Below are 15,528 nucleotides of genomic sequence, written 5' to 3'. Positions count from 1 at the left end.
TGGGGAGCTCGGTGGAAACGGTCGGTAGTACAGTCACGCAGGCATTAAGTATTTTAGATTCCTTTAATCGAGATACTGTGGGTTAATATTTATGAAAACTCATAGTAATAGATGAACCCAAATCATCATATTAATTAGATCTGGGCTTTTTCTTTTTTATATTATGAGAAATTAATTAACAATAATTGCTTTGGACGCCCGGGGAAGGCCTTCCCTTCAGCTTCCCTTTCTAATTTTTTTTTTTTTTCCTTATTGTAGATGTGGCATTTTCTTTCAATACTTTAGATTGGCCCCAAACTGCCCACAAACTCCCTGTGCCAACTGCCAACCATTCACCTGTTTATATGAAAGTTAAATAAATTCGTCAGATCTTGCATCAATATGTAAAATGTTTCCATCGACACAAAAAAAAGCAAAATGTTTGAGTAAAAATAATAAATAATAAAAAAGTTAAAAGTAATAAAGATGGTCCAGCTGGTTCTAAATGCCCTCAGTCTAAAATAATTATGTGGATCATGGTTCTGTTGGATCGCTTGGGCTGGGCCACGTGATTTCCTCGTCGAAGAAAACTTGGACCTATGAATAAATGTATAACAAAAAAAAAAAACGTTTCATATCCCAAACAAACAATTCAATTTTTTTTTTAAAAAAAAAATCTCTTAAAACCAGTTTACTCAGAAGTCATATTCCCTTTAATTGTAAATAAATTTAGTGTACATTTATCAAGAGGTTAACTGAGTTCATTTACAATGACGTGGACTTCAAAGTAATTTGGTGATTTCAAAGAATTCTTTCTTTTTCTTCCCTATATGTTGAATTGTTATATGGGAGTTGAGCCCCGGATTTAAAGTCAGTTTATCTAATGAAACCTTCACCTGAATAATGGCAAGAGCTAGAACTAGAATGTTACTCGAGCTCCTGCTCCTGAAAAAGAGTTAACATTCGTTCGCGGAAGGTTGTTTTGGGTGAATAGGAGGGATGAATAATAATTAAAATAAATTATGAAGAAATAATTTATAAACTTTGTTTTGTCCTAAATTTTATTATTATTATTTTTTAATACATGGAACGGGAGTCTATTCTTAAAATGATGACATAGTTGATATGGAAGGCGCAGGCGTGGGTTGAACGGATGGCAGCGTAGACCGAAAACAGAACATGGACACGGCTGCCACGGCGGGCATGAGGAGTTCAACGTCAAGGGAAGTAAATGGTAAAAGAGAGCATCCCTTATTCCGTCCAACCCAACGTAATAGGGCGGGCCCCACCCGAAGCTGACATGCTACACCTGTCAAATCTTACTCCCTCTCATCCTTCGTACAAAAACCGGGGGAATAATTTGAATTCATGAATTGGCGAAGAAAAAAAAAAAATAAGTTAATTATTTATAATAAATATGAGTTATTTTTTAAAATATTTTAATAATTATATATATTATCTAGAACTACTATTTGACAAAATAGTTTACATGTGCAGTCATAACGAGGATTACTAAAAAGAAATAGATAAATATAAAAGATAAAACAGATTGAAATCTTATATTTAAGATTAAATTAAATATCAAGCTATTTTTCATATTAAAAATAGGAGGTAGTACCATATTATCATCATAGCATTAAGTATTATCCCTTGTACTTGATATAATTTGCAGGTATTAAATAAATTATTTTAGTTAATTGGTTTTCCTAAAATGTTTATTTTAATTATTGGCATTCAAACTAAAACTATGTTGATGAAAAGTCATTTAATATCCACAATTAATATTGATAGTGGAAGAAAAATTATAAATTCGTATTTAGAATTAAAATAAATTTTCTAACTAATTTATATATATTGTCAAATCATAAAACCTCAGACGTAGTATTTAGGATTGAAGAGATGATGAAGTATGAGATGTTTAAAACAAGGGGGTACGTGTAAGGGAGGAAAGGGATAATGATGGAGAGGAGGTGAGGGGGCGACAACAATCCCACTCGCACAGGAATCCACAGGGCACAGTTCTGTCCAAAAAAAAAAAAAGGGCACAGGCCATTATCCTCAGACTTTGACTCTGTCTTTTCCGCGAAACACGCGTTCCTCTCTCCTGGATAATGCGGGCCCCGCGACCCCTCTTTTCTCACACTCCTCCAGACCATAATTCAACCAGGAAAAAAAAATTTAAAAAGAAAATTAATTCTTTTTTGAAAAAGAAAAAAAGGAGGATGCTTGGGGTTAAACCGATCCATATCCATTGTGCATAAAAATGTGAGACAATGGTGGCGGATAAAGAAGGTTGTCGCAGAATTACCCAGGAAGGGTGCGCCTACGTAAGCCGCGTCTACTTTTGCATTTCAATTAAATTATGGTTTCCTCGATTTGTAAAATTGACTGACTCTATTCAGAAAGAATAACTTAAACAAGGAAGGGTTAAGCTGACTAATGAAAAGAGAGATCCAATGGCGTAGTGACAAATGCGAAATACTCGGGATTAATTGATGTGTCAGTATGTAAGAGGCTCCATGGTTTCTACGCATTGACCATTACCAACTGGAATGGAAGGTTCAATAAGGAATTATATATAAAATAAATTATAAATGAAAAGACAAGCTGAGGAGAATGGAAGAAGTGAGGGGGAAGACATCGATCCCCGGCAGTTGTGTCTACTTCCATTTTGCCTCCCCCCCACCCCACCTTTTTTACCTTCTCATTTCTGTCCTTTTTTTTTTTGAAAAAATAAAAAAAAATCTCTTCTGTAATCTACAAACAAGATTTTATAATTAGAACATGAGATAGTAAATAAAACCTGATATCCAGTGTTTTTACTTTATTAAAATTTTAACAACCTTAAGCAGTTCACTAATCAAGACAGAGAATGTCTATTCTTCAGAGTCTCTTCAAAGTTCAAATTTTTTGTTTGCCCGCTTTGTAATCTAATTAGTTTATCAGGAGACCGACTATCGTTTGTTCATATTTTTTTTCATTCTCACACAGATTTGTTTTATTGGTCCACTTTCATGTTCTTGACAGCTAAAACTCAACTTATAGTTTTATATTGTCCACTTGACATTTTGCATTCATTTGGAAAAAAGTTTTCCGATCCCTTGATTCCTTTTTATGAGACATTTGGGAAAGAAGTTATATTTGTTGACATTCAAATTCTAAGCGCAAGACATAATCCCTAGCCACTTGATTGCCACAAGACGCGCCATTGATTGATTCCCCATGAACTTCTTTATCTCTTTCGGTCCTCTGTCAAATGGCCCCTGTTTTCAAATTATCCCATGTTCCTTAATTAAAAACACATGCCAAATTAATGGATGCAGTTTATAGACTTGGATTTCTCTCCATGAATTCATAAATCTGAGAGGATCTGGAGTGGCAGCATCGTGAAAAGTTGATTTAATCGATGATTCATATTAACTCAGATTCTTGGAAAATTTAGAGAAAGAAATTCAGAGGATTTAGATCCTTAATTAATTCTAATCCATTAGGCACCCATATGGAGACTTTTTGCGAGTGACTTTGAAGTATTTTAGCAAGTGTTTTTTGAATCATCATGTTTCTATAACTAAAGACGTGTTTGGATGAAATATAAACTGTGATTTTAAAAGTATTTTTACTGTTTACGAAATAAATATATGGAAGAATTTATCTTATTTTCTATAAAAGTTTTTTTAAAAAAACTTTTGATGGTTGCCAAATACTTTCTAAATCTATAGTCTGGGCAAGCTCTCTAGTTACAAACACATCTGAAAATTTTACTTTAAAAATCTAAAAGAAAGGGTAAAGAAAGAAATAAATAAATAAATGGATAAAACATGAATCATTCCTGAATCCTCTGACGGGAAGAGTGGGCCAGGTAACATGCTCGATCTGCCGCGGCCATTGTCGGGCTCTTTTCGTCCTCATTAGCCTAATTTAATATTGCCCATAATTACAATCATAAAGCGTGTGTTTCACACAATAAATAGTTCAATATGTTCCCCCATTTAAATGTTTTTTTTAATTCATTTTCATCGCATCAAGTTAGACGTTTTAACCCTTTTTTGGGTTATTTCCATCTCAAATACTGTTTAAAAAATTTAAAACATATTACCATGCTTGTTATCAAGAAATTTTTTTAAAAATATTCATTTAATAATTTTTTACTTGCGTATCAAGAATAATTTTGTTTTGGGTCTTTTGGGGAGGGTCTGGCATCATCGTTGGCACGTTTATATCACCATTTATAATATTGTCGAGTTGCATTTTAAAAAAAATAGAAATATAAATATGCAAAGTGGGCATATTTTTAAAGGGGAAAATGCTTGGGATTGGAAGCTCCTCGTCATAAATTAAGGAAACGTGTTTATCGATTAATATGCCGTGAATAGGAAGCCGAGTTGAGTATTGTGGGACGACCACGCTTGGCATCAATCTTGTATTGTAGCCTTATCGTCGTCGTCATCATTAATAATTTAGAAAAGGGTTCTTTTGAATTAGACTAATTTTAAGATACTGTTTACGAGAGAACTTTGGTTAATTAATTAATCTGCCCTTAATCCATTTGATAATTATTGATCTCAAAAATGAGAAAAGAAACATGGCCACATTGGTAGAATAATATGTAGGTGGCCGGACATGGTCAATCTTGTTCCCATTATACAAAGCATAATTTCAACGCCAAGCAAAGAATCCGTATTCCACACATTAATTAAATTAAATTTAATCCATACATTTGGATTAACAAGACTGACTTGTGAAGAATTTTGGTCTTTGCAAACTCCATTTTTGTTTTAATTTGATCATCCTATTCATCGAATGACCGTTTTACCCTTCTCTGCTCTCCCAAACATAATCATTTTTTATCCATTTCTTGATTAGCATGATAACATCATACTCCTTCGGTTCTCAATATAGGACCTAATTATTGAGTTGGTTTTAGTTCTAAATATAAGACCCATTTCTCATATTTATCAATTCTCTCTAAATTACCCCTATGGATATTCCCTCAACCATAATCAAGTAGAAAAGAGAGAGGGAGTATCAAGAAAGATGATTATGGTGTTTTAGGAAAAACATGTCACATTTTTTATAATTAACTAACTTACATAACTTTCTTAATCTAATCAAATTAGTTAAATGGGTTTTATATTAAAGACCGGATGAGTATTATCTAATGATAATCTGAGATATTTTGGAGAACTTCAACGGATAATTAGATTGATAATAATCTCTCCAATTTAATTTAAAGAGCCTGCGTAATAATATGACTACCTCAAGCAGCTTTAGATAATTTTTTGACGTCGATATTCAATAAACTCTCAAGTTGTCGCATTTTTTGTACACGCAAAATTCATTTGCGTCATGTTATTACTTGAATACAAATGAGTTTTGCGTACAAGAAAAACGAAAAACACATCCTTTTTTGACATTGTTGAAGTCACACTCCTAATTCATAAGAATAACATGTTAAATTTTGTCATGTACACATAAAAGTTATTCATACTACCTCCGGTCCTAATTATAAAAGCTAGTTGATTAATTTGAGTAGATTAAGAAAACAAGTTAAATTATTTATTTATAATAAATAGGTGTTATTTTTCCTAAAACATCCTTACTAATCAAGTTTATTGGTTAAAACTATAACTATTAGAAAGACAATCTTGAGAAAAAACAAATATATATGAGAGATAAAGTGGATTGGGATCTTATATTTAGGATCAAAATAAAAATCACATGAGGTCTTATATCAAGGGTAGGAGACAGTATTACAGATGATTTAGTTAAGTTAGAAGTAAACTTTTGTATTCTCACTTAACTCGGAGTGCGTGGATGATAAGAAAAGTTAAGTTGTACTATTTTTTTCTCAAATTGAATATATTGAATATAATTTTCATTTAAAAAATGAAAAACACAATGGGAACAAGCTAGTTCAAGCAATTTTTTTGTTTTGAAAATTCAGTGTTGCAGGAGATCATTAATTTGTTAGAGGAATAATTGCAGGCCCGTGGGGTAAAAATGCTATATGAGGAGGGCATTTATGTCAAAAAGGCTTGATTAGGATTAGGATCAGGACTGAAACGTAAGAGCGGCCTGAGTTGCCATCCAACTGGATTTTAAAGATCATAATTAATTAATTAATTAATAAGATATCAATATATCCAAATGTGGGATACATCTTTCTCTTTTTTGACTTTTCACGTTGAAGCTGTCTCAGCAATTCAATGCAGCATCCTTTGTTGAATATACAAAAATTTGAACAAAACGAACGCCCAAACCAAACGGAACCTCGGAGACAATATTCCCATCGTATTCTTCTCGCCTCTCTAATTCTCGAGGTCGGTTTCGGATCCATGAAACTCCCACGAATCTCACCGGTTGTCAACCTAACACACTCGTCGCATATATCCAAGTAAACCATCTTTCAACTTGTAAATTTTCCCCAACTTCCTTACTTGTCTTCATACTTCATACCCACTTTTCAGTTTTGAATTTATCCATTGTTGTCTCTTTTTCTTTCCCCCACTGCATCCTCATTTTATCTAATCTTTCTTGTAATGAACCTTCTTGATTGTTGAGAAAGTGAAGGACAGGGTAAATGACTTGTTGATATTTCATTGACTACCTCGCTAGAAATTAGGTTCGCTAGTTGAAAGAGTTTTCTTTCAACTACCTCGCGATCAAACGGACATGCTCTGTTTATGTTTGATTTTGTTTGTTTGTTTTTTTTCCGGCAGGAGATCTATGTACAGCCACTGGAAATTCTTGGTGTTTCATCAGTTTGATTCATTTCAGGTAAATGTGCATTCTTCTCTCTCTGGTTGGGTGTTTGGCATTGTGGGTTGTTTCTATTACATTTGATCTAGGAGTTGTTTGCTTGGTAAGAAATATACTGCTCATAGAGAAATGAAAGCCAGTTTGTTGCATGCACATGAAAGTAATAATAGCACATAATTCAAACTCCATTTACCTGGTACGGAAGAGCTGTTTCTCTGCGCTCAAACGGAAATGCCTTGTTGATGTTTGATTTTGTTCCCTTTTCCAGCAGGAAATTTATGTACAGCCATTGGAAATTCTTGGTGTTGCATCGGTTTGATTCTTTTCAGAAAAAAAGGTGCGCTCTTTTCTCTCTGTTCGGCTGTTTGGTGTTGTGGGTTGGTTTTGTTATATTTGCTTTAGTGGCTGATTGTTTGGTAAGAAACATGCTGCTCAGCCAGTTTGTTTCATCTACATGAAAGTGACAATGGTACATATAAATATTCCTTATTCTAACTGTAGTTACTTGGCATTGAGGCTGCCTGCCATGCTTGGAGATTGTAAAAATGAACTATTATTGAAAAGGTAAAATAAAAATTACTAAAGGAGATGTAAGATATAAATTAAACAACCTATACAGAAACAAACAAAGCATCCTGGATATGCTTAAATAGCTGCAACCGACAATCAATGCATTTATACCTCCCCTGACTGTTAATGGTCACAGACAAGATAAAGTTCAACAAACTCTTGAGATAATTCATGAATCCACCAGCTTATCTCTGTCATTGCTTGGATATTGTTCCGTGTTTCTACTCTGTTTTTACCTATGTACTTCTTTGTCCTGGCACATTGGCTGGATTTCAGTATAACATATTTCTGTATACTGTATTTCCATGAAATTAAATAAATGATTGAACTCTCTCACTTGAGGAATTCAATTATTTTACTGATTCGCTGATCCAGTGAATTAGTCTTATTGATTTTGCTGGATTAAAATGATATATAAGTAATGTAAGTCAGTTCTTTGTTCCGCCTAACTCTGCTTTACTCGCAGTTCCCAAGGATAACGCTTTTTTCTTCACGAGCTCTTTATGACAAGTTAAGGAGAACCGCGTGAAGGGCTAATAATACAAGAACTGATTATCGTGAGCTTAGCTGTATAAGCGTCGGTTCAATCTAGGTATGTGTGCATCTGTTTTCTTTATTTGCCATTCTATCTCATATCTTTCATTCTAATTCTATGAGTCTTTGTTTCTGGTTAGGCATAGTGCTTGTGAAGCATTGGATGACACAAAGATCAAGCATAACTGGACCAGCAAAACTTCTGGTTGTAATCTCCGCCTATCTTTCTTTTCCTTTTCTGTTTGATAAATTTCTTTCTTTCTTTGAAGATGGAATTTTAATGTCCTTTATTTTGATAATTTAGTTTGAGAAGAATTTATCAGGAGTAAAATCATGATAGAAGCTTCAATCATTTTCCTGATTTGTTGCTGTCATTTGCTTTTGCTCGGATCGAAGAACATATCATTTGGGACAACCTCATTTTTCCAATTATTCTTTTTTACTAAGCGTACTTTGTGGGGTTACTATTTTTTTTCCTGGCTAAAAGTTGTTGCATAAAAAATTGACCTGGTAATCACCTTGTCTTTCCTCTAGCATGCTGCTTCATATCTTATCATGGTTGTAATTAAATTGATTTGGGAATTCATTCATACATGCATCAGGTAGGAGTGTTTTTTTATTGAATATTGATCTTGCCTCTTGTTCTCCTTATTTCAACAATCAATGATGGAGTTAGACATGGTAAAAAAACATTCAGCAAATAAGTGTCAGGTGAATTGAGTAGCAATTATTTGAGGCCTAAACATTTTAAAAATTAGCAAGTGATCACCTAAGCAATGTTTGAAGTACTGGTTAATTAACCTTCAGTTGTTTGCTTGAGTTATATACTTGTGTCCTTTAGTGCTGTGTAGTCCTTCATGCTATATTCATTACAAATTCTTTTCTATTGTCACAGGTTCTTGCTTTTCTTTGTGTCATTTATTAAAGGTTCTTATAATTATTGATCCAACATAATATTGCACTCTTGACACCAAATATTGGAAATTGCAGTAAAAATGGTGGCTACATCTTGCACAAATTTGCTGGACTTGGTGTCTGGGGACATTTTAAATTTCCCCCAAACACCCAGAGCTCTTTCGCGTGTTAATACTGTTCCTGGAGTTATTTCTGATATAGATGGGAAAAAAGGTACTGATGATGATGATTCACATGCTTCCTCATCAGAACATCGTCAAAAGATAATTATTGTAGCAAATTTTCTTCCCCTTAATGCTCAAAAGGATAAAGATTCAGGCAGGTGGTGCTTTAGTTATGATGAAGATTCAATTTTGTGGCAGCTAAAAGATGCTATTTCTGTTGATACGGATGTTGTTTTTGTGGGATCTTTGAAGGTTGATGTTGATGAAAGTGAGCAAGAGAAAGTTTCCCAAGAGTTGCTAGATGAATTCAAATGCTGGCCTGCCTTCCTTCCACCGCTTATTCAGAATAGGTTTTATAATGGATTTTGCAAGCAACATTTGTGGCCTCTATTTCATTACATGTTACCCATGTTTCCCGATCAAGGCAATCGCTTTGATAGGGTGCTTTGGCAGGCTTATGTTGCTGCTAACAGGATATTTGCAAAAAGGGTTATGGAGGTTATGAATCCAGAAGTTGATTTTGTATGGGTTCATGATTATCATCTGATGGTTCTCCCAACATTTCTCCGGAAAGGATACAGTAAAGTCAAGCTAGGATTTTTCCTCCACAGCCCTTTTCCTTCATCAGAAATTTACCGGACTCTGCCTGTCAGAGACGAAATTTTGAAAGCACTCCTCAATGCAGATTTAATTGGGTTTCACACATTTGATTATGCTCGTCATTTTTTATCTTGTTGTAGTCGAATGCTTGGCTTGGAGTATGAATCCAAAAGGGGCTACATTGGGCTTGAATACTTTGGCCGCACAATATACATTAAGATCTTGCCAGTAGGAATTCATATGGCTAGGCTTCAATCTGCCATAAATCACCCGTCTTCTATTGTCAAAGTTCAAGAACTTTGTGAGCAATTTAAGGGGAAGCAACTTATTCTTGGTGTTGATGATATGGACATCTTTCAAGGAGTCAGTTTGAAGCTCTTGGCTATAGAATTACTCCTAGAGCAGAATCCAGAACTGCAAGGTGAATTAGTATTAGTCCAAATTGTAAATCCCCTGAAAAGTTCAGGCAAAGATGTTGAGGAAGCGAAGAAGGAGATACAGATTATTGCTAACAGGATAAATGAAAGGTTCGGTTTGCTAAATTATGAACCTGTGATCATCATTGATTATCCTGTTCCTTTTTATGAGAAGATAGCCTATTATTCTTTGGCAGAATGTTGCATTGTGAATGCTGTGCGGGATGGTATGAATTTAATTCCATACGAGTATATTGTCTGTAGGCAGGGGAATACGCAAATGGATCAGGCCTTAGGAATTATTTCAGAGTTCCCTCGTACAAGTGCCCTTGTTGTTTCTGAGTTTATAGGTTGCTCGCCATCTCTTAGTGGGGCATTGAGGGTTAATCCCTGGGACATTAGTGCTGTAGCTGATGCAATAAATTTGGCCATCAGTATGTCTATCATAGAGAAACAGTTACGGCATGAGAAGCACTATCGGTATGTTAGCTCTCATGACATGGCTTATTGGGCTCGAAGTTTTGTACAAGATCTAGTTCGTTCATGTCAGGATCACCTCTGCAAACGTTGTTGGGGTATTGGCTTTGGACTGAGTTTCAGAATCCTGGCCCTTTCTCCCAGTTTTAGGAAGCTGTCAATTGGCCACTGTGTCTCTGCATATAAAAGGTCAAATCAGAGAGCAATTTTTTTGGACTATGATGGTACAATTGTGTCCCAGACTTCCATTGTTAAAAGTCCCAGTCCTGAAGTCATGTCTTTGCTAGACAACCTTTGCAGTGACCCCAACAACAATGTGTTTATAGTTAGTGGTAGGGGAAGGGCTTCGTTGGGTGAGTGGTTAAATCAATGTGAGAACCTTGGTATAGCAGCCGAGCACGGTTATTTTACAAGGTTAGTTTGTCCTCAACGCAAAGCATTGGCTTCTTAGGTTACGTGTGATATGAAGTTAAATTCTTTTTGCACACTCTTGAATGCAGGTGGGATGGACAGTCAAGCTGGGAAACAAATCATATAGCTACAGATTTTGCTTGGAAAAGCATTGTTGAACCCGTGATGAGATCGTATACTGAGGCAACTGATGGCTCTCAAATGGAGATCAAGGAGAGTGCCCTGGTTTGGCACCACCGTGACGCTGATCTTGATTTTGGATCTTGGCAGGCCAAGGCAATGCTGGATCACCTTGAAAATGTCCTTTCAAATGACCCAGTGGTTGTTAGGAAGGGACAGTTCATTGTTGAAGTTAAACCACAGGTAAATGTCTGTCCCTCTTTTTCTTCATCTTAACCTCTGATTGTCCACAAAAAGTTCTAAACCTGGATAATCAACACAACAGGGAATCACTAAAGGGCTAGTTGTAGAAGAGGTTCTGTCTAGACTGACCCAGAAAGGGAAATCACCGGATTTCATTCTGTGCATTGGGGATGATAGGTCTGACGAGGACATGTTCGAGAGCATATCAACCAAAGTCTACGGAGGAAGCCCCTCTTCAGCACCAGAAATCTTTGCGTGCACAGTTGGCCAGAAACCAAGCAAAGCCAGGTTCTACCTAGACGACACTGCTGAGGTGATGATGTTGCTTAAAAGCCTTGGCACTGCTTCAAGGCTTAAACCAGTATGTGATGAAGAAGGTCATTCTGAAAGAGTAGAGGCTGGTTCTGAAACGGTTGCTTGAGAAAATAATGCTGGATTTCCTCTTTGAAGTAGTGGCACAGGGTGGACAGGCAAACTTAAAGGACATAGTTTCGGATGAAAGTTATGAGTTCAACTTGTTTACAGGAGTTTAGAGTGGTAGAAGTTTGATTGGTAGGCGGGGAGGGAAAAGAATGTATCTGTTTGCAATCTAGCAGTAGCCTTGAAAGAAGGGTATCAAATATATCGAGGGGGTTGAGGAATTCTAGTTTCATGGGACTTTGGAAATCCTTTGTATAGTTCGAATTAATTCTGCTTATACATTAAGGTATTCAACACCCCCTTACAAGAGTTCTTCGTCTTCTTCTTATTATTATTATTGGTGAAAAGAGTTCTTATTTGATATCTGGGGCATGTTATTACGTATCCGAAAAACAGTAATCACTTATAATCTCCATGTCAACAGCCAATAAGCTGATTGGTATGATATGCATAAGAAAAATAAAAAATGGAATTAAAATAGGGAAAATCTTAAAAAAGTAATTGTTGAATTTAAAAATGACAAATCAGTATTGGTTACTACACTTATAAAGAAAATGACTACACTTGTAAAGCAAATAACATCATATTTTTGTAGCAATTTCTGATTTGTTATTTTGAAATTCAACAATCACTTTTTTAAGATTTTCCTGTTAAAATAACTGTATACATTTTTGTTTTAGATTTTTAAATGAAATTAATTAAGAAGATAAATTTTTTAGATGATATCAATTAAAATAGAATGTAAAACAGTAAATGGAATATTTTTCTTCCAATTGGAAAGAGGTGAAAATGGATAATCACGGGAAAATAATTCAAGTATTTGGGTTTTTATTCAGAGTGTTTTAATCAACATGAAATTTTGCAGGTAATTATTAATCATAAATAATATAACTTATCTCTCTAAAAATTGTATAAATGTATATATGATTTATGAAAAAAAAAATAATCAATATTAATTTCTAAATGTGAAAATTACGAGTTTTGGCAAAATAAAAAAAGTGGGAATTAAGTTCAAACTTTACAGAGGTATAGGGAGGGCTGTACAAATTTATAAACCATATGGACTTATTTCAAAATTAATTGAATGTACAAGGACGGAGTGAAGCAACTATATGGTCCCAGACTTCCAGTCACACTCGGCAGAGAGCAAGAAGGGAAGCCGAAGACGAAGCTGCGACTTCATCAATTCTGAGCTGAAAAAAATGCCGTCCGTTTACTTCACTCTCTTCTCCGTTTTACTCATCGCCACCGTTCCCAACTTTCAGGTGCGCTGTTTAGTCGGCTTCTTCAGATTGTTATCTTTTCCTTTGTCCTTTTTCCGGCGATCGAACGGTCCCTGAGGATATGTTTAATGCTTTTTGCGTAGGGATATGCCGCGAGTGATCTTCACATCAGATCATCATCGCCGTTTTCAGTGGCTCTTGAAACCCTCCAGAAGCAATTAGGGTTTGTCCTTTCGTTTTTCATTTTTTTTAATTGCTGTCCTGTACTTTCTTTTTCTTGTTGGTTAAGTATTGAGCCTCCGAAATGATGCAAATTCCTTGTATCTGTCTAGTAATTTGTAGTTAACCAAATTTTATGTTATCATCAGCTATACCTTCAAGAGCATTGGCCTTCTGCGTCGTGCCATGACTCATGCTTCCTTCTCAGAAGAGAACAACAGAGCTTTGAGCATTCTGGGTGCCAGTGTCATCGAAACAGCCGTCTCTTTCCAGTCACTTTCAAAAGACATTGACATCTCTTCGAAAGATCTGAATAATAAAATAGCGGAAATCTCCAATGTTGAATCTTCATGCACTGGAGATGCATTGGGGTTGGGTTTGCAGAAGGTGGTTCGGGTTTCACCCAAGACCAATTCTTCTGCACCTTCTGTGGTTTGTGGTGCATTCCGTGCAATCTTTGGTGCTATTGCTATTGATACTGCAAACTGCGATGCTGCAGGCAACGTTTTCTGGGCCGTTCATGGAACTAAGGTTGGGGTTTCTCTGCCATTCTGAGCCTGTCAGTTAACTTCTAAGCTGCTTGCCCTTTGTTGTTGATACTGAAAAACGTGTTAATGACTAATGTATGTAATTTCTAGTTATTGTAGTTTGATCGGTTTTGACTATGTATATGATAATTTGCACTTGTGCGTATTTACTAAGTGGCTTCTGTGATGCTATTATTCACCTACGCCAGTGTGTAAAATGATTACATAAACATGTTTGTCTCAAATTTTGGGTTGATGTTATTGTCCAATGTCCATATCTTTCATGCGATGGATGTGTTTATAACTACCGTCTATTCGGCTGCGCGGCTATTTTTGCGTTTTTTCCCCACTTCGTTTCTTGGCCTTCTTTCGCAAGTCTTGCTTATTTGCTCGAATTACCCTGCCATATGATGGGGAAGGATGTGGCTGTAACTGATCTAAACTTGTCAGAAGTGCATTTTCATGTTAGCATAAAACTGACACGCAATTATCACTGGTTTAAATCTAACAGAATGAGTTAATCCCTCACAACATAGTGATCAAGATTCGAATTTTTGTTGGGAAAAGTGTTTACATTTAGTACCTGACAGTGTCTTAAATAAGATTGCCTTTAATAGGAGGACACTTATGTTTTAGCCAAAAAAAAAACTGATGCACTTTCACTTCTTGAATTTCGAGTTTCTGGATCGTAATATGGCTGTTTTTCTTTGACGTCCACATGGATAATAACATGCTTTTATAACACTTAATATTTAAAAATGTTGAGGCGTGTATCACTTTGGCAGAGTATATAAATGAAGTTGACGTAAGTTTTGATTCGTTTAATTCCCTAGTTAGGCGCTAGGATGAGTGGAGGCCAGCTTCTCTCTTCTACCCTTCCTCTCCTCTATCTTGTGCAAAGCTTCCATCCACTAGCCTTCCCCTCCTCTACCCCCTTCATCACCATTGAATCAAATTTCAATGGTTCTGATTTAATGATTTTAAAAAGATTATTATTTTTGGACAAAAAGATATTATAATTTTATTTAAAACATACACAAATAAATCTGAACTTCTAGAATATTACGTGAACAGTTCACATGAAAAAATCTATTTTATGATAATAATTTACAATTGCAAACTGTTCAGCAAAATAATTGAGATAAATAGCGTTCAACAATATTTTTTTAGTACTATCTCTTGCCTTTAATATAATATTTACTTTGTAGTACTCCTCCGGTCTTTAATACAGGACTTAATTATGGAGTTGATTTTAGCTCTAAATATACATATCTATTAATTTTTCCAAAATCATCCCTATTGATATTTACTTAACAATAATCAATTAAGAGAGGGAGGGAGGATATAATGAAGATGATTAAGATATTTTAGGAAAAATATGTCATATTTATTATAGTTAACTAACTTACTTAACTGCATTAATTTAATTAAATTAGTTAAATATGTTTTATATTGAGGATTGGAGGAGTACAAATTATATTTCCCGAAGTAGATCTTATGTTACTGACAAAATATTTTAGGATATTGAATATTATTTATCTCAATTATTTTACTCAATTTCTTTCAGTTTTTTTTTTTAATAAAATGCACCTCATTTTTGTTAATGTATTATTATTTCTAGCCTTTCTTTCATCTCAACGCACCAGCTCCGCTCATGTCATTTGGCTCTTTTTTGCACTGCGTACGGCGTCAAGGTCAGCAAATAGCGTAAACTACACGCGCGCGTACAAAATTTATATGTACATAAAAATCATTTCCCATATGTGGAGATGGAAATATTTAGATTATCTATAAAAAAGCATAAAACCGATAACAAATCACGCTGCTAATAAGGCATTAGTAATACGGCAAACCTCAACTTCTACATAGAACAATACCCGAAAAATTGCATTCGGTTTAGGTCATGTTTACATTAGATGCCCTTAACCTTTAGTGTTTTTTAGTGCAATCT

At 35.1% G+C, this 15,528-nt stretch overlaps 2 protein-coding genes across 5 annotated transcripts; both read left to right on the top strand.

Moving 5' to 3' along the window:
- The first annotated feature begins 6,286 nt into the window (after positions 1 to 6,286).
- On the top strand, positions 6,287 to 11,903 carry LOC114737926 (probable alpha,alpha-trehalose-phosphate synthase [UDP-forming] 9). Of its 4 annotated transcripts, none has more exons than XM_028925931.1 (8): positions 6,287 to 6,373; positions 6,699 to 6,756; positions 7,010 to 7,075; positions 7,775 to 7,900; positions 7,983 to 8,047; positions 8,833 to 10,828; positions 10,915 to 11,188; positions 11,271 to 11,903. In XM_028925931.1, exons 6-8 carry the CDS (start codon positions 8,838 to 8,840, stop codon positions 11,607 to 11,609), a joined length of 2,604 nt encoding a protein of 867 aa, XP_028781764.1. In that variant the 5' UTR covers positions 6,287 to 6,373; positions 6,699 to 6,756; positions 7,010 to 7,075; positions 7,775 to 7,900; positions 7,983 to 8,047; positions 8,833 to 8,837; the 3' UTR covers positions 11,610 to 11,903. The 4 variants fall into 4 exon arrangements, with proteins under 4 accessions (XP_028781764.1, XP_028781766.1, XP_028781763.1 ...); XM_028925933.1 differs by having other exon boundaries at positions 7,007 to 7,075; XM_028925930.1 differs by having other exon boundaries at positions 6,290 to 6,555.
- An 830-nt stretch (positions 11,904 to 12,733) lies between these two features.
- LOC114737928 (protein NUCLEAR FUSION DEFECTIVE 2) lies at positions 12,734 to 13,881 on the top strand. Its single transcript, XM_028925935.1, has 3 exons — positions 12,734 to 12,873; positions 12,975 to 13,054; positions 13,200 to 13,881. The coding sequence occupies exons 1-3, from the start codon at positions 12,811 to 12,813 to the stop codon at positions 13,603 to 13,605; spliced, it is 549 nt and encodes a 182-aa protein (XP_028781768.1). The 5' UTR covers positions 12,734 to 12,810; the 3' UTR covers positions 13,606 to 13,881.
- Positions 13,882 to 15,528: the final 1,647 nt, after the last annotated feature.

Source organism: Neltuma alba, unplaced genomic scaffold (assembly GCF_004799145.2).
Source record: "Neltuma alba isolate B1F8T4 unplaced genomic scaffold, ASM479914v2 tig00013509_pilon, whole genome shotgun sequence".
Taxonomy (NCBI): Eukaryota; Viridiplantae; Streptophyta; class Magnoliopsida; order Fabales; family Fabaceae; genus Neltuma; species Neltuma alba.
The sequence above is the reverse complement of the archived record's forward strand: the minus strand, read 5'-3'. Positions and strand labels throughout refer to the sequence as shown.